Source organism: Antrostomus carolinensis, unplaced genomic scaffold, assembly GCF_000700745.2.
Source record: "Antrostomus carolinensis isolate BGI_N321 unplaced genomic scaffold, ASM70074v2 scaffold23265, whole genome shotgun sequence".
Taxonomy (NCBI): domain Eukaryota; kingdom Metazoa; phylum Chordata; class Aves; order Caprimulgiformes; family Caprimulgidae; genus Antrostomus; species Antrostomus carolinensis.
This window is the reverse complement of record NW_010317417.1, coordinates 48,564-66,227: the sequence shown is the minus strand read 5'-3', so window position 1 is coordinate 66,227 and position 17,664 is coordinate 48,564. Positions and strand designations below refer to the sequence as shown.

General features: G+C 54.1%; 1 protein-coding gene across 1 annotated transcript in view; it reads right to left on the bottom strand.

Annotated features, from left to right (window-relative positions):
• Positions 1 to 6,805: 6,805 nt before the first annotated feature.
• The window catches only part of LOC104525431 (nuclear receptor corepressor 2-like), a gene marked incomplete at both ends in the record, with an annotated part of 50,628 nt that continues 39,769 nt past the window's right edge, over positions 6,806 to 17,664 (bottom strand). The window contains 5 exons of the mRNA XM_010168586.1: positions 6,806 to 6,904; positions 8,952 to 9,006; positions 11,649 to 11,827; positions 14,261 to 14,357; positions 15,707 to 15,879. Of these exons, the coding sequence (XP_010166888.1) occupies positions 6,806 to 6,904; positions 8,952 to 9,006; positions 11,649 to 11,827; positions 14,261 to 14,357; positions 15,707 to 15,879 (603 nt within the window). The remainder of the gene's footprint in view (positions 6,905 to 8,951; positions 9,007 to 11,648; positions 11,828 to 14,260; positions 14,358 to 15,706; positions 15,880 to 17,664) is intronic.

Sequence of the window (17,664 nt, the reverse complement as noted above, 5' to 3'; positions counted from 1 at the left end):
GGTTTACTTCACCCCGCTCCCCCCTGCTCACAGCCCCCCAGCCTCATGCCGACCCCCTCTGAGCGCTGCCAATAGGGGAAGGTGCTGGGTCACAGCTCACAGGACGCAGCGCAGCGTCCATGCACACTGCAGACACTCCGGGGGCAAAACAAGCCCTGTATCCTCACGGAAGCAGCTTTCTCTGGGATTTTCAGCTGTGCCTACTTTAGAAAACCACTAAGCAATGACGTGACCCATTTCCCGTCTGTTCCCAGTCAAACCTGGATCACAACAACAGATAAAACAACTCATCCCAAAATCCAACCGCTTCCATCACTCCCTTTCCCACTGCGAAGATGCTGCAGGTCCCTGCTGGGATCCGTAATGCCCAGCCTGGATCCCAAACCCCCGTCCTGAGGAGTACTCACGTGGGCACTGGCGTGGTGGAGCGCTCGCCGGGAGGATGCATCAACCTGCTGCTGGAGAAACACGAGTCCGAACTTGGGGAACAACCAAAATGGGGGTGGGGAGGGTTTAAGTCACTTCTAAGTGACTATTTTATTATTGTCAACTGCAGACACGATCAAGCTGCACAGAAGAGCTTGGCTGAGGTGGCCAAAGGATCCATCAGCAAGTGGTCCATCAGCTGCCCGTGCCACCCTGGAGGGAAGGGGCTGTGTGTCCCTGCCTGCCGGTGCCTGTCCCTGCTCCGAGCCCTCAGGTCTGTCCCTGAGCTACCAGCAGCCCACGAAGCTGTGATGGGATGTGGGGACCGAGCAGCTATCCTCCTGCACAAGGCATCCTTCGATTCTTTTCCCAAATATGGCCACATCATTCTCGTTTAATCACCCCCAAAACTGCAGCTGGGATTTCAGGAATGTGAGTTTCCATTGTATTTGCCCGATTCTGCTGCCTGGAGGGGCGACAGGGCCCTGTACCAGCACCGATGGCATGCTCGGTACCTGGCAATCTCAGCACCCGGAGAGGGCCGGCGGATGTTTCCGTTTCGAGGCATGAAGGTGAACACAGACCCTGGCAAAGAGCATTTAGTGAAGGACAGGACAGGCTGCAGACCCCGATTCCCCCAACGCTGCTGTCAGGCTGCTCCATGAGCCAGGAAGTGCCCAAGCCACACTAAGCTGTAGGAAAAGCACCAGAGATGGGTGTTTTCCCAGAAACAACCACTTTTCCTGATGCAAACTGGTTTATTGGCAAGTTGTATCCAGTCAGCCACGGACCAGGACCTGCTACCTCCAAACACACTCCAGCACGACCCTCTGTGCTCACGGGGAGCCCACTACCTTCCGTGGTTTTGGATCACTTCTGAGGATTCTGGGGGTTACCTGGTTTTGTTTTGGGATCTTTTTGGCTACAAGATACAGATTTTAAGAGTGAAAGCCTGCTCCAAGCAGTGCACACACATGAGTGCCCAAGGGATAAACGCTCTGAGAGATGTTTCCCTCTGTGAGGCTGCACTCAAGCAGGACCAGGACCATGAGGTCTGGCCTGGGTTGACTTCTTCTCACGGGTCCCGCAGCCCCAGTCTAGCCAGGCAGGTTTCCCAGCCACCAGCAGTGCTGTCACACTGCGGACCTGTCCAGAAAATGAGCCAAATTCAACCCCTTTTCTGTCCCAGCAGCGAGCTGACCCGACCCAGCCCAGCCTGCACGTGATGGCAGGATGGGGTAGAGCCAAGGGACAGGACAGCAGGCGATGAACCCATGCCCCAACACTGACATCCCAGGTATCAATTCCAGCCACACAAACTGCTCCATTACAGACCATCCCTGCCCGCTACACAGATAATTTCAGTACTCTTTAAATTTAAAATACTCTCCAAAATACAGTGCTCAAGTCAGCACAGGCTTAAACGCTCACAGCATAATTTATGGGGATTTGTGGCAGCGAAGTTTACTGGCCACATCCAGGGCTGTTCCTGTACGATGTGCTGCATTATTAAACCAGGATTTTATGACAAATATCTCCCCAGGTCTGAAAGAGAAGTTGTCAAATGCTTTGTCACTACTGATGAGCCACTTCCCAGACTGATAAAAATCAAATGCTTCCCAGAAATAAATAAACACCATCCATCTCGTTAGCCGTTGTGGTTAACGGAGCGGGGGCACATGTGCAATGTGCGGGGTAAGGGGCAGTTTGCTGAGCTCTGGACCTGCTCCTGGCAGAGGGAGGAGAGGTGATGGCAGGGCAAGGCTGGACCATGGTGGGTGCTTGGGGACAGGGTGCACAGAGACCCGGAGCTGTGGGCAGGCAGCCCCCGTCCGGCAGCCCCAGCCCCTGCCAGCCCTGCCGGCTGGGACAGCGCTTCCATGAAACAAGTTAACGGGTTGTTTATAAAAATCCAGGCTGGGGCTGCTTCTCCGCGCCGGCGAGGGGAATGGTTTGTGTTTGGGGAGGGCGGGACAGCCGGCGGGACGGATAATTTGATTTGGGTTTTGGCAGGGGGCAGGGAAGAGGGTGGGAAAGGCTGTTGGTCCTGGCAGGGGACCGTGCTGGCTGTGGGGGCAGGTCACCTCACAGCCCCCACCTCGCCAGCACAGCTCCCCGGTAGAGGAAGGGGCATCCCCCCCCAGGTGTCACGGAGCAAGTCCTCGAAAGCGTCAGCGCTAACGCACGGGGCCCTTTTGCCGGGGAATACATGAGCTCTGTCTGACAGCAGTGCCGAGGGAGTCCGGCATGACGGCATGTCCACCGCGGCCCATGACTTCATCCACCTCTGAGTCATCCCCAGGGCGGGCAGGCGGCTCCTCCGGCCGCCCATCGCTGCTGCCGACCGAGAGCATCAGTGGCTCTGCCTGGCAGGATGGCCACTTGCCTCTCCATCCCGGCACCACACAGGAGCTGGGTGGCTTCTCCCCTCTGGAATTCACCAGCACTACTGCAGGAAGCATAACCAGAGTGCCACATGGGCAACGCTACTCCAGAATCAAAGCAAATTTACTCTGGAATATTGAAATAGAGTCACTTTCCTTCCAGCACAGTTCCAGCCCAACCTTGTGCTCCCACAGCCTGGCTGAACAGCTTGCCCAAAGAGTGGAGCACATGGCACTAATTGCCTACCTTCAAATTTTGGTGCCCCCCACTACAGAATTAGGGGCATTCGCAACGAGATGCTCTTTGAAACATCCTGAAGAGCGACTGCCACAGCCCCCCAGGCGACACATCCGTGCAAGGTCCTTTCATTACAAGCTCATGCAAATTTATGCTTATTACTGTACATTGAATATAGGATCAGATCGTTTTACCATGACTCAAACTTTTTTTTTTCCCCCTCCAATGAGAAATTACACGCTTGAAAGTTATTTCTCTTCCCCACTGATTTCCCCTTTTCAGGGTTAAATGGCATTTTCCATACCCAAACGCAGAGGATTATTTTAGAAAAGGATCTTCATCTCAGGAGCCTGAATATGATGCATAATGATCCATCAGATGCCTGCTCCTTTCATTCATGGGCGCCGGGGAAGGCGGCGTGCCGGGAGCATGCGCCCTGACTCGGAGCGGGCGGCTGCTCCGTTTTCTGACAAACTGGAAGCAGAATCATGTGAAGTCCCCGCTCTTGGCAGGAGATTTTTGAGCAATAAGTAGCAGCTTTATGAGGAATATTCTTTGCCAGGGGACCATCAGCCAGGGAGCAGTGGGATTCTTATTTTTTAATGGACTTTTAATAAGTAGGCCACAATGATAATCTTGACAGCAGAGTAGCTTTATTTCTACGTGTAATTATCTCTACTTCACTCTCAAGCTCCCCGCAGCCTCCAAGAGCAAATAAGACCACCAACCTCTCCGTGAGAAAAGGAGGAAGAAAACAGCATAGGGCCACTTGAAACGCTATTTGTATCAGACCTCATCTGCTCCTCTCATCTGATATCAAAGTCAACCTCTCCTCTAAATCAATTAAATCTCACTTTTGGTGTTTAACTGATTGAACTCTTACCAGCAGGAAAATCCGTGCTTGGAGCACGGGCAGTGCTGAGAACATCTACTGATGCTGCAGGAAGCTGCTACGTCTCCTGATGCTGCAGGAAGATTGTTTGCAGCCCCATCTCCTCCCTGCACGCTGCCTGTCCCTGTGCTGTCCCACCACGTCTCCTGTCCTTCATCCCATTGCCATCTCTGCTGGCTGAGACCAGGCTCCCCAACCACAGCCCCAACTCTCTGCAAGGCCACATGTGCAACAAGATGAGAGACCTGCAGAGGGTTAAAATTAATCCAGGACCCACTGGGGACAAGCAGGGATGATGGGCAACCAAGGTGCTGGCTGAGCCTCTGGATGGGTTACTCCCAGATCAGCACAACCTTCTGCAGGCACAGGCAGAAGCTGGTGGGAGAATTTGAGCAGCTTCTGAAGAGACACACTTAGCAAAAATCCCACCAGGAGCATCCCTCCATCCCAGTCCTCCAGATTTGCCAGTACCTAACCTCTGTCGTGCTGGTCTGCACAGTCGCATGCTGACCCAGCCTGTCCCATCGGCACCGCGCTCAGAGGAGACTCCAGCTCTGTGAAGGGGGTGCAGGGGAGATGCTTCACCGCTCCCACCAGCTTCCAGCAGGACTTTTAACACCACATTCCTCTCTTTATTAACTTAAAATCTCACCCTAGAACGGCTCTCTCTCCCCAGCACAGCCTGCCTCTGTGACCTCCTGCCTCACCAGCCTCCGCTGTCCCCGCTCTGCAGCAGCGTGCCCTTCCCAAGCCTGCACGGAGGCTCTTCCAGCGCTTCTCCACACACAGTCGCGCAGGGAACGGGTGCAAGTGATGTACAGAAATATTGGAGGTATCACAGCACAAAGTGTGTGTCTCCAGATCCCCCAAGATCCATGGGGGAGAGCTGCTCCGGGCTGGACTGCATGCAGCAACTCTTGTTCTGCACCTCCCTCCTGCTGCTATTCCTGCAGCCAGCCCTTGGCTCTCAATGCTTGTCTGAACATCCCACCTTCCACCTGAGCATCCAGCAGTAATGGGAAATATTCACTGGTTTCCTTTTGCCCTCAGACTCAGGGATCTGACTCTTATTTCAAAATCAGTAATGTTCTGGTTGACTCCACCTCAGCAGAGGTACAACCCGCTCCCTTCAGTGCCCAGCAGTCTCCCTCTTAATGATTTACAAATATTACCGTCCCCTACTTGCAAAACCAGCCCTGCCTTTTACTCCAGCCGACACAGCAAGTCCTTGCTTCCAAAAGCTGGCACTGAACAAGGCTCCAAATGGCTGCACATGATCTCCACTGCCCAAGATGGACCGAACTCATAAGGGAGGGGAAGCGTTGTGGGGAATTCTGCAGCTAGCGATGCTCTGGATACTTTTAAAAACTAAAATACAAATAGTACCTGCTGGGTGCAGGATGGGCAGGTCTGTGGCCGCAGGATGGGCAGGTCTGTGGCCGCAGGGGTAGGCAGATGCAGAGCAGAGCGTTAAGATTGTCCCGCTCCCTCCACACTTGTTACTTGCTCAACTTAACATTGAAACCAGAATGAGCTGTGCTAAATGTCTCCACCGCTAACAAGAAACAAATGTGGCCTCATCTTCTAGTTGCTGTGATCTAACAAAACAGACCATGGTAAACACTATAAAAATGTACTGGAGGGAACCACCCTGTGTGTGCTGGGAGAGGGACTGGATAATCTAATAGGGCTTTATCCATCTCTAATGTCTCTGAAAAAAAGAAGGGAAAATTGGGCCCCATCCATCACATTCGTCATGTGCTAGCTATTCTGATGTCTTAATGCTGCAGAAATCAAATTGGAGTGAGGCTACCTATCTGCCTCCCAATCAGGATCTAGACCCAAGTGCTGCTTTTTATGGCCATGCAGTGTGAGGAGCTGCTGATGTCAGTGGTGGCATGGGCCAGGCCAGTTTTTCCATCCCTATCCCCACGTTATCTGGAGAGATATTCCCTTTGTGGTCACCTCACTCTCCTCATGATGTGGATAATTGTTCACTTCATGGACCTGGGGATCCACCAGTGGGACCTTGCTCTGGCTGAAAGCGCTTTGCAGGGACAAGGTACCTGCCCGAAAGATTAGCACTTATCTGGCCACCTGGGTATCATGGTATCAGCAGCAACACTGCCATGGTCACGTCTAGATTTGTATCCTGGCCACAGTAACGGCAAGGGCTGATTCAGTCACCTACCCCCAGGCACCTTGTGGTGCCCTAGGTACCTGCCTGGCCCTTAACCAAAGGGTTAAGGGTCTCTTCTAGCTTCTGTCAGCCCCACCAGGGATCTGACACCCTCTAGCACTTCAGATAAATTTATATGCCTCTGCTCAGGTGGTCACCAGAAGTCACTCCCACCCAAGTCATTCTCCTCCCATACCTTTGCCCACAGGCAGAGCCTTGGGGGGGCTCTGCAAGGCAGGAGCACCCTCTCCCAGCTCCCAGGAGCCCCATCCCTGTTGGCATGTCAGCTCCAGAGGGGAGAGAAAAACAATCCCCCTGTGGCTCTCACAGAGCCTCTGCATGGGCAACCCCATGCTACTCCTGATGCTTGGCCAGGTTTTCTGCATTCACTCCATCCCCTTTCTCAAGTATCTTGGGTTTGCTGTTTGCTTTTTTAAAGCTACTGTGACCTTGGCACAGGGACGGGCAAACATCAACTGCCAGAAAACAGCATGTTCTAAAAAGCTACACAAAGCAAAACCACAGCCCCATCACAGTCTGCAAGCAAGATCTCCATCAGGGGAGGGAAGTAAAGAAGCATTTGGGGTGCTCAGAGAGAGTGCTGCTGAGAAGGTGCAAATGCAAAGCACTGCAGCTCCTTGCTCAGCCCAAGGGACGACGTTTCCACATGCTCCTCCAGATCTTACCTGGCTCTTCCCGCGCCGCCGGTAATTCCTTCTCACAAGGTTTTTGTAATTCTCATTCTTCTTGGTCAGGTAGTAATACAGGACACAGTCTGCCACCGTCTGCAATGACATGGGCAAGTCAGGGAGCAGAAGGTCCCATCCCCTCGCACTGTCGGGGCACAGACTTCCAGGAGCAGCATTGAGGCCCTGCCATTGCCAGGTCTCCTGCTGCTTCTGAAGATCTGCAGCCCAAACAGGCTTCCCCACACCTCCCTCCCAAAGCCCTTTGGTGGAGCTGGAAGAGGAGGGCAGTGCATGTTGTCCTGGTCAAAAGGCTCAGCTCTTCCATGGGACAGACTAGAGCCATTCAGCAGGCGTGCCGAGATGGAGATGGGGGTGCAGAGCAGAGAGCACCCCGTGTTGGAAGCAAAGCAGGGGGAAGGGCTGACCCCAGAGGACTGTGGCAACTAAAGGCAGAAGAAGGAGAGCTGCCTGTCACCCAGGCACAACCTGCCACGCCACCTTCAGCTACTGTTACTTCCAGCTGTTAAGCTCCCTGGTTCAAGCACACAGGATGTTCTCGTGGACAGACTAAGATCCTGGCACTCAGGAGCCACCATCCCAACTCCAACTCCAGCAGCTGGCTCCATGAGCGCCGTCCCGGATTGGACACGTTAGGAAAATGAGGAGCTGTGGCCAGGACATATTCTGCTCCTGAACAGCACAGAGTGTGCCATGCTGGGAACAGTCCTCTGCTGAACTGGGCGGGCACCTGAACCCTGGTCTTGGGCTACACCTTCACACGCAGGATCAGCACTTGCCTGAACAGAAATAATCCCACAGCCCCCTCACGCCTGCAAGCGCCCGGGAGCAGGGTGCTGCTGTGTGCTCCCGGGGTGCAGGGGGGCTGTGCTCTCCCCATGCCTGTGCAAGGAGTGGAACCATTTGCAAAAACAGATTGCAACTTTGAAAGTGTTAATTGGATCTCTTTCTAATCTAGCCCTGATTATACACACACGCGCGAACACAAAAACTTACAGTCATCTGTTCCAAGGGCTAAGATCACTATTTTTTTATAATGCAATTTAAAAATCTATTAATTCATTACATTGAGCCATACTTTGCATCTCTCTCCAACAGGATAATGGATGTGTTCTGTATCATAATTACAGCCTGATTTACAAACGAGTACAAATAAAATTAGAAGACATTTTACAGCTTGGAACACAGACTGGATTGTGAGCATCATCCAAGTCCCACCGCTTTCGGCTTTAACAAGTGGGGAAGGCTGAAAGGAGCCTGGTATCTCACAGCGACAGCAGCAGCACGAGCTTGCTGCTGGCCTTTGCTTGCTTGCTGCTTTGGACAGGAAAGGTAAAGTCTTATCAATTATTTTCCCAGCCTGAATCATGCAGAATCAGAGAATAATCTAGGTTGGAAGAGACCTCAGCAGGTCACCCTGCTGAAAGCAGAGAGGTTCCCCCAGAGTGAGTGGACAGCATGTGGATGAAACACTGCATGAAATGGGCAGAGAATGCAACTAACTACAAGGACCAGAGAAGCAGCAGCTCTCCAGTCCATCACTGTCTTTCCAGGCTGGGTCTTGTCCAGGATCTGCCCATGTGGTACCAAAAGGTACCTGGCCTTGCTCAGAATGGAACCAGAGACTCGCTCTTCCTTCTCTTTTTCAAACCTTTCTTCCATCAGCCCAATTAACAGCAGAAAGGAAAAGTCCAAGAAACACAACACAGAGGGCTGGGAAAGGTCAGGCCCTTCTGCAAGAAAACTATTCCCAAACACCAAGGGGAGGTGTTCCATGACACCAACCCGAGCTGCTGGATGAACTGGGACGCACACCCGCTGTGTGACAGCCCGCCTGGTGCAAAATGCCTCCGGGAGATGCTGGAAAGCAGCTCCTCCAGGCAGATCATGGGGTGGGCTGCAACGCCTACGCGCCAGGCTGGATGCGTTCACACATCTCGTGGCTCTGAGCTCCCTGTCTCTTCGCAGCTGAGTCAGTCCCTTGTCTCTTGCAAGGAGCCAGGAGATATCGGGACCATGCCTGGGGCTCTGAGCCACCACCATCCACAGGTGCCCAGCATCTGCCAGCTGCTCCAAAGGGAGTTGCGTGATGGAGGGCAGGTTAAAGCCAGGCAGGGGGGCTTACCTTCCTGTCCAGAAAGGATGCGATCAGGCCAAAGTTCTTTGGATGCTGCATGAACCTGCAAGAGCAAGAGGGAGAGGGTTAGTGTGGGTGCCAGCTCCAAACTTCTTTGCAGCTGGGCTGCTGTGCCCTGTGTGCCCAGAGTGACGAGGCCAGCTCCTCGAGGGACTTAAGAGTTGAGAAAATATTTCCCTGCTGCTCAGCTTCCCAGAAAGACAGGAATTGTAAATTTAAGCCCAGTGGAGCCAGCCTGGTTGGGAGCTTCAATGCACAATGTTCACCATGGGGTGGGAGAGGGCAGTGGGGCCGGCAGTGCCCGACAGCCAGTGGTCACCCTGCTCAATCTCATGGCCACCCAAGCTTGTATCAATGGCAGGATGGGCACAGACAGCTGCTGCACACCTGGCTGAGGTCTCAGGACTTGGCAAGGAAAGGGTGAGGAATGACCATCAGTGGTCAAGCACAAGTGTCCTGCAGCACAGCTGGGGCTGTCCCCACTGCTGAGCAGGAGCCCAAGCCTGGCTGAGCTCTCAGGAGAAGCAGCACAGGATGGGAAGGGAAACCCAAACCCCGGGAGGAAGCACAGCGCTTCCACGTTGCTCACAAGTTGCTCAAGAGATCCCCGGTGGCACAGCAGCTCCGAGGAACGATGAAGAAGGAACGATGAACGCCGCCTCCTGCCCAGCAAGCAGAGGAGCTGTCAGCAGGCTCGCCCACGGCTCCACAGCCCAGGAAGGAGCATCGCCCACCAGGAGGAAGCTGTCCCTGGGCACAGAGATGTCTCCTCCAACAAATCCCTTTGCCTAGCTGGTGGGAAAGTTTTGAAGGCCAGCAAGCCCTTGGCAGAGGTGCTCCCTGCTCAGGAGAACAGTTCACTGGTGTGTTGCCGAAGCGCGGGGAGCCCGGCGAGCGGTGAGTTTGTGCCAGGGCTGGAGCACGGTGCTGCTCCCGGCAGAGAGGCTGCCATGGGCACAGGCTCTGCCCTGGGGAGCCCAGCATCCAGGGCCAGCCCTGCTCAGCACACAAGGCTCTGCTGGCTCCCAGGAGCTGACAGCTCAGTGCCCCGGGGAAACAGGGCTGTTTTCTCTCCAAGAGCTCTTGTCATCAGGGTTGAACAAAAGGTTGCACCAGGTTTTCACAATCTCAGGAAGAGGCCAGCTCGGGGTCACATCACAGATGACACAACTTTGGTTCGTCTTAAATACCCAGGTCAGAAGCTGCAGCACACCAGGCAGCTCGGCTACCCACACACTGGGATCGGGGCGAGAGCCAGTGCAGGGCTCCCCCTGCCCTTCTTACAGCTCCTAAGTACCCATCTCTTAAAACGAGCTTTGTGAGAGCCCTGAAATCCTGCTGTATTTGTGCCTTGAGCTCCACATCATCCACGGTGATGACACAGAAACCACCGTGCACAGCAGGATGCATGAGCTGGGTGTGGATTCTTCCAGCCCCATTAGCCAGGCACAGCCCCACCATTAAAGACCAAGTAATTAGCCTTTGCGTCATTTGCGGGCAAGCCTTGCTGTTTGGAGTGTCACATTTTAAGGCTAATTAGCAAGGAGGATTCTCCTCTACCAAAGCCTTGGAGACAGTTTGCTTGTTTTGTTCTTTTTCGGTTCATCTTGGCAATTAAGATATTTCAGCTGCAAACAGGAGTCCTCATGAGCAGGGACAGGAGGAGGGATTCCAGACACGGAGAGGCTCCCAGCATGGCTGGCCACGGGCCTGCTGGTAATCCATGGAGCCATCTCATGATCGTACGGAGGTCAGATTAAGGTGGTGTTGCCACAAGGGATGAGGTGGCTCTGGCACAGCCCCGTACCCCCGTGTCCCTCATGTCCAGAGCAGCGAGCCCTGGCAGAGCTCATCCTGCTGGAAGCTGAACTCCAGCTCTGTTTTTATGGACACACAAGGCACATTGGGGCAGTAAGGTTGCTCTGGTCCTCCATGCAAACACACCTGGGTCCCCGTTGGGTGTGAGATACAGAGAAGCCTGGATGTGAGACTGAGCTGGGACCCACAGCTTGGCTGGCAGCACGATGGTACCCAGGGAAGGGATCAGCAATTCCTCAAGTGATCTCAGTTGATAAAGCAAAGCTGTTCTCAAGCACTGCTTGCAAACAGGAGAAAGCACCGCAGCCAGGGTTTGGACGTGTCTGATGTGGGAATGAATCCATGGAAACGGCAGCTGGGGGAAATCCTGCACACAGCAGGACGGAGCGCTGAGAGATGGGCACCAGCTGGAAGTTGCAGCCCGAGGGGGTCTACCTGGGGAGGTTGGATGTTGTCAGCCCTGAGAATCCCCCTGGACACACAGTGCCCAAAGGACAGCATGGAAATCCAAAAACTAAGGGTATGGAGCCTTGGGTTTCACTGGTGTTATCCTTAAACTGGCTGACACAACAGGGGATGCAGAAGCAGAAAAACTTCTCGCCCTGTCGCGAGCAGCAGCTCCCACACCTCTGCACATGGGCACGAACACACCAACCATATTGAAAGGCCTGAGGTTTCTGTGCAGGTGCATCACTCTGTGCCCAGGTCCAAGGCAACACAGTGACCACGGCTGTGACCCTGAGGGGCAAGACAAGCCCTTGGAAAATTCATGCCTTGGTGTGCTGAGGCCCCAGCCAAAGCCTTGCGTGGGTCCTGGCTCACACTTCCCAAGGGCTACACAGAGAGAGGTGTGTGGGCTGCACTCACTTTTCCCGGAAAGTCTCCTTCTCCTGTTCACTCCACATGTTCATCACCTGCCGGTCCTTGTAGACCTTCATGGGGTCATCCATGAGGCCGTTCATGTTGATGAATTTAATGCGCTGCTGGTCAGCATCGTAGAGCATGGGTGGGATGACGGCGAGCTGGCGCATCTGCTTCTCCAGGTTCTTTGGGGAAAGCAGAAAGAACAGTTGGTCAGCACCACGGGCCCACGGGGACTGCAGGGGACAGATGTTCGGGAGGAAAGGACAGGAGAATTCAAAAGCAAGCACTAGACAGCTTTATTGCTAGAGTAATTGTAAATTAAACGCTGAAAGAGGCTATCGCTGTCGGCCAGGAAACAATTAATCTTTCATTTTGAAGTAAAAGTCTTTAAGATACTGTGTGGAAATGCCTGACTTAAGCACAACAGCTCCTGACCATGACGAGGGACAAGTCAAAGCAGTGGTGGCACAGGGAATGTACATCCCTTCCCAGCCACCAAACTCCCAGACGTGTGAGGGTTCAGCCCCCCACCCCATGCGGGTCAGCCCTGCCAAGCTTTCTGGAAGGGTGAGCAGAGGGAGACGCTGGGTTTCCCTTCCACAGGAAACCTCATATTGTTCCAGGAGGCTTTAAATGTCACTGTAACAGGGCCAACCTTCCTTTCTTTCCTCTTACTGCAACACCCTGGGACATAATCGGATCCTCTACTCTATCCTATCCAAGCACAAAGTTCATCCAGAGCCCTGGCTGCACACCAGGACAGGACAGACTGGGCACACTGGTTTCCTTGAGTATTTACAATGCAGCAGCCAATGTGATGTCTCATTTGTGCCATTCCCTGCCCGAACGCCAGGACTGTCCCTTCAGCTGAGCTGCTGGTGGTCCCCAGCTGGTGGCAAAGATCCACCCTACAGGGATGAAGGGATGCTCTAGCCACCCTCTCTCATTTGCTAGCAGCACCATCACTCCGAGTCCTCCCTGTCACCTGGGATGGCACTGGTCAGACATAAATTCCAACCCTTGACCCAGGAAGGCCAGGTCTCAAGTGCTGTTATTTCAATTTACAACTAGACACTGGTTCCTGGGAGAACAGTAATGCCCAATCCTTCCAGCAAGCTGCTGGCCCAGGCCTGCCCAGCACCACTCTGCCTCTCTGCTGCAACTGATCAGACCCAACCAACGTCCTCTTCCTAAAACACAGCTCTCTGCACAGACATGGACGTTCCAACTCACTTCATCACATTCCTCACCCCTACCAGGATGCCTTCTGTTTAGCAAATAGTTGCTTCAGATGATGGGGGTGTCACCTCATGGTGGGAGGTCAGGGGCAGTTTGCAGCCAAGCATCGATCCTGACAACCACAGACCACCCCAGCCCAAAGGAGAAAGCCCCTGGGCTTTCTGAGGCTGGGCAGGCAGAGGCAGCTGGCAGGAGCCTGCAGCTGAGAGCCCAGGGCCTCTCCCTTCACCTCGCAGGGTCTCGGGCTGCCAAGGCTGCAGATACACCTCACTGGTGGGCAGCCAGAGCTCTCTCCTCTCCAGCAATGTGTCAGGGTGGAGAGTTGGCCCCTGCCGCCAGTGATGCTCCCTGGCTCTCACCTCCCTGGCTCCTTCCAACCCTGTGGAAGGGCTGGAAGCTCTGAAGGTCTCCTCTGAGACAACCAAAGCGATGCCCTGGGACTCAGCAGAAGGCTGTTGGGGTGGAGTTTAGCAGCATACTGTGCAGGAGGTCAGAGCCAATCGTCTAACGCTCGCCTTGGCCATGACCTCTGCAGAGCTGTGAAATTCCCCTCTGTTTTCCAGATCTGTGTCCTCTGGGCCATCACCATCACTGGCTAACAGCAAACTGCCTGGGACCCGGGGCAGGGAGCGATCCGTGGCACACAGGCAGCAAACTTCCCAGCTATAGCTGGGCAATGGCTGCTCTCCCCTCCCAAAGGCGATCCATTCACTGCAGCTCTCCTCTGTGCCAAGAGAGTGGAACCCTTGTGAAACCAGATCCAAACGAAGCCAAGGTCACGGGGATGTTTCAAGATGAATGGAGCACTCCCAGAAGATGTGGGCCAACTGGCTCACATACAAACCATTCATTCCATAGGATTCCCCTGTGTCGAGCCGCACAGCCCATTCAAAACAAAATGAAACAGAAAAACCCCTCCACCCAGCAAGCCAGGGCCTGGGGTTCCCTTCCCTTCCTACCTCTGCTTCCAGTTTAAACCAACAGCCAGGAGGTGTTTGTGGGGTGCTACCCAGGATGAGCAGCACCCTGGGGTTTCAGGTCACTAAGAGGCAAGTGAATGCCAATAAACCCTGCCCACTAGCCACCAGCTCCTGGGATGATTTGCTCCATGTTTTGCTCCTGCAGAACCATTGCACAGCTCTGGTACATCTCTTGGGCAGCTGGAAAGATGCTGCTGGGTATTAAACAAACACCTCAGTTGGGATCCTGCCCAGAACGCATATTGGGCATCAGGGCAACCTCCCCAAGCTCAGTGTGGCCTGAAGTTAGTGAGATTTAGTGTCAGATTTTACCGTGGGACCTGGCCATGCTCTCCTGGCTACCTCAGAGAAGAGTGGAATGAGGGGTGAAGAGGAGAAAGGACAATCAGGTCTCACCTCTTGTTCTGAGAGCCCATCGATGATTTCTGACACCTCGTGCTCGCTGCGCGCGGCCGACATGGAGAGCCCGCCGCTGCCCCTCTGTCCTACCCTGCTGGGAAAGGGCAGCGAAACACTCAGACACTGATGCTCCCTTCTGTAAACCACATTCTCAACAACTCACTGGCCATACTATCCTTGTTGACCTCCATAATGACCACACCCCAGCACCCCACCCTGGCCACCCCATCCCACGCTGCACAATGGTGCCCGTTGCAGCCCCGTGGGCTCTGACAGCGCTTCCTCCTGCCCAAAGACCACCATCCCTCGTGTCCCCCAGGTTTAGGGCTCACAGGTTGAGAGCTTCAAACAACCTTCCTTACCTGTGCCGACAGCCACCTCCTGCAACAGAAGGACATTTCACACCCAACCATTCTCTCCCCCATTATTTTCTCCCGTTCACCACACCGCAGCAATGGCATAAAGGTGCCAGCAGTGCTGTGCCATCACATCTGGGTTGCAAATGCTGCAGCAACTTTTAAATCAAAACCAGCCACTGACATCTTTCCCCCCCACCAGTATCACCCAACGTAACAGCCGTGCATCCCAAGGAATTAAAACTTCTCTTAAGCATATAAAAGCTTAAAACATTTCTCAGTACCGTTTCTCCCCTTCTCTTTAGATAAAATAAAGCCAGTGATTAGGAAGTTTGGACCCACCCAACTGTTTGTGGGGCACAAGGACAGTTGTGGCTGGCACAAGGGTTTGGGTTCTGCACACATCAGGTGTCCCTGGGCAAGATCCTGGGGCTGAAATGGGAAGGATGGGGAGTTTTTGGCAAGAAGGGTGGAGATCATGAAATCGTGTCTCCTCCTGGCAGGAAACAATATGACCTCAGTTGTGATTCCAATGAGGAGGAGAAAACAGACAGGTGATGGGACAGACAGGGGACATCCCTTTCAGTGAGACACTCTGCTCCTTCCATATTGTCTGTGATCATTCCTATAACCTCTGCAGACCTTTCTTCTCCCTAGCCATGCTCTGATGAAAGTATGTGCATGTATTAAATCATCAGCATGACCTAATCCACCTGCCAGGCTTGTCCATCTCCAATTAGGCCCACTGGTAAGGCAGTAATTAGCGCTGTCCCAGCCAGGCAGCCAGCACACACGAGCTGTCCCTTGCTCCTACATGGCCAGCTGGGAGATCAGCAGCAGAGAGGAGATGGGCAACCATATTCCTGACATTTTTCCTTCTCTCTTGGCTCTGTGCTGAGCCACCCTCGGAGGAAAAGCAGCAAAGCTGTTCATCTGCTGGCCTCTGCCTTGGACTAGAAGAGGAGAAAAGGGACCAAGAGCCATCCCAGCCCACTCCTCCCACGAACAAATCCCATCCCCATCCCCAAAGAAAAGAGAAAGGCTGTCTGATACCAGCTCAGCCCCTTCCTACCGCTTCTCCTCTAACCTCTGCATGCGCTCTTGCAGTTCCCGCTGCTTCCGGATCTCCGGGAATTGCTTCTCATAGTATTCCCGCACTTTGCTCTCTTTGGCACGGCGCCGGGGGTTATTTTCGATGCGCTCCACTTTTTTTTCCCAGGCCTCCATCAGCTGGTCGTAGCGCTGGCAAAACTTCTGTTCCTGAAAGGGCAGAGGGAGAGAGGGAGCTGAGGAGACGTGTCTGGGAAGGGCAGCACCTCCAGGCCTGTCCCTCGGCGGCCGCTCAGGCTGAGCGTGAGTCATGTCGCTTAAAGAAATACGGTTTATTAGGACATGGACACGCTCCAGGGCCTGGGACAAACCCAAGGATAAATTCTCAAAACAGCCCACCAGGAACCCTCAGGCTTCTCCCTTCCAGACCCAACATCTTTGGTGACACCAGGACTCTCGCTCAGTGTGGCTTTGCGCACCACACCTTCTGCCTGAGCATCCTCCAGCACTTTGGGTGCTCGATTCAGCAGCCAAAGCCCCAGTGCTGGTGAGGGAGCCCATGGCCATGGAGAGAGGGCAAGTCATCTGCCTGAGGCCACCAAGCAAGGAGGGACTGAAACATGGCCTCTGGAGTGGACACAGGATGGCAGGAGAGCAGGTCCCTGCCGTGTGAGCAGAGCTGTAATTTTGGAGCCACCAGCTCGCTGTGCTGGGGAGAGGTTTGCAAGATGCCCACAGCCAAGCACCCCTTCCCACCCCCATGGCTCTGTGCTGGCAATGCCAATGGGACAGGGGCCGTGGAGCAGCTCTGCACACAGGCCTGGCTCCCCAAAACCAAGATCCCAGCACCCAGCCTCTGTCTGAGGCCATACAGCATGGTGACCCCAGCTTCTCCATCACCCTAGAAAGGAAAAGTACTTTTCCAGCTCTGCTTCTCCTTTTTGGCCCAGGAGTGGGATGAGTGCGTCCCTGCTGATGGCAAACCCAGGCTCTGCCAAACACAGCACCGCAAATGGTTTCCACACCATGTCCCCCTGGGTGGCATCCTCATGGCACAGCCACCCCCTCACCCACACAGGTCCAGCACCACACTTCTCCCTGGTATTTATGGGACCAGCCTGGTAACCATCACATTAAAATATCGTTTGCCATACAAATGAGCCTCCCATCACCTTCCCCCACATCGCTCCTCCCTCTTCAGGCCACTCTTGCTGGAGGAGAACACCCATGGACAAGCAAGGTCCACACGGAGAAGGTGCCTGGCCATGGTCCCCGACGGCTGCAGCGGTGACAGGAGCGATGGCGCCCAGCCTCACATGGAAGCAGCTGGGTGACCAGAGGGGCTTTTAAGGTTTCATTTTGAGTGAAACAAATGTCTTCTAGGCCCCAAAGCAGGAAGTGAAAGCAGATGTTGCTCTGCAGAATAATCAATGGCAAACCCCAGGTCACCTCCCACTCCCCACGCCACTTTCCAGAACAGGCCCGTGCTCGGCACCACAGCAGAGACAGGGGAATCCAGATTTCAAAGAAATAAATCCTCCTGCCATCGCCACCCCACAACCAAAGGGAAGTCCAGAGCTGTAGGATTCCCCAGATGCACTGTGCTCTTGTCTCACTCGCCACCAAAAAAAAAAATGGAGATATGTAAAAAGAAATGATGGAAACACCCGATTTTGGGTCAGGAGGCAGCTGGGTTACCCTGAGCCAAGTGGGTCTGTTGTGCCACAGACCCCGAGCACCAGCAGCTCCGCAGCCCATCGCTGGTGCAGCACCAGCAGCGACCCACAGCCAGCCTCGTGCTGATCCTGGCACGTGGGTTCGGTCCAATCATCCCAGACCTGGCAACAACCAAACACAACCCCCCGTCCTGTGATCCCCATGGCCTTTTGGAGGCACCTTGACAATAACGTGTGGCAGACAAAGCACCTCAAACGCTGCAGCTGATGCAGACTAACACTTCCCCTCACAAATAAATTAATTCCCACTTGCACACCA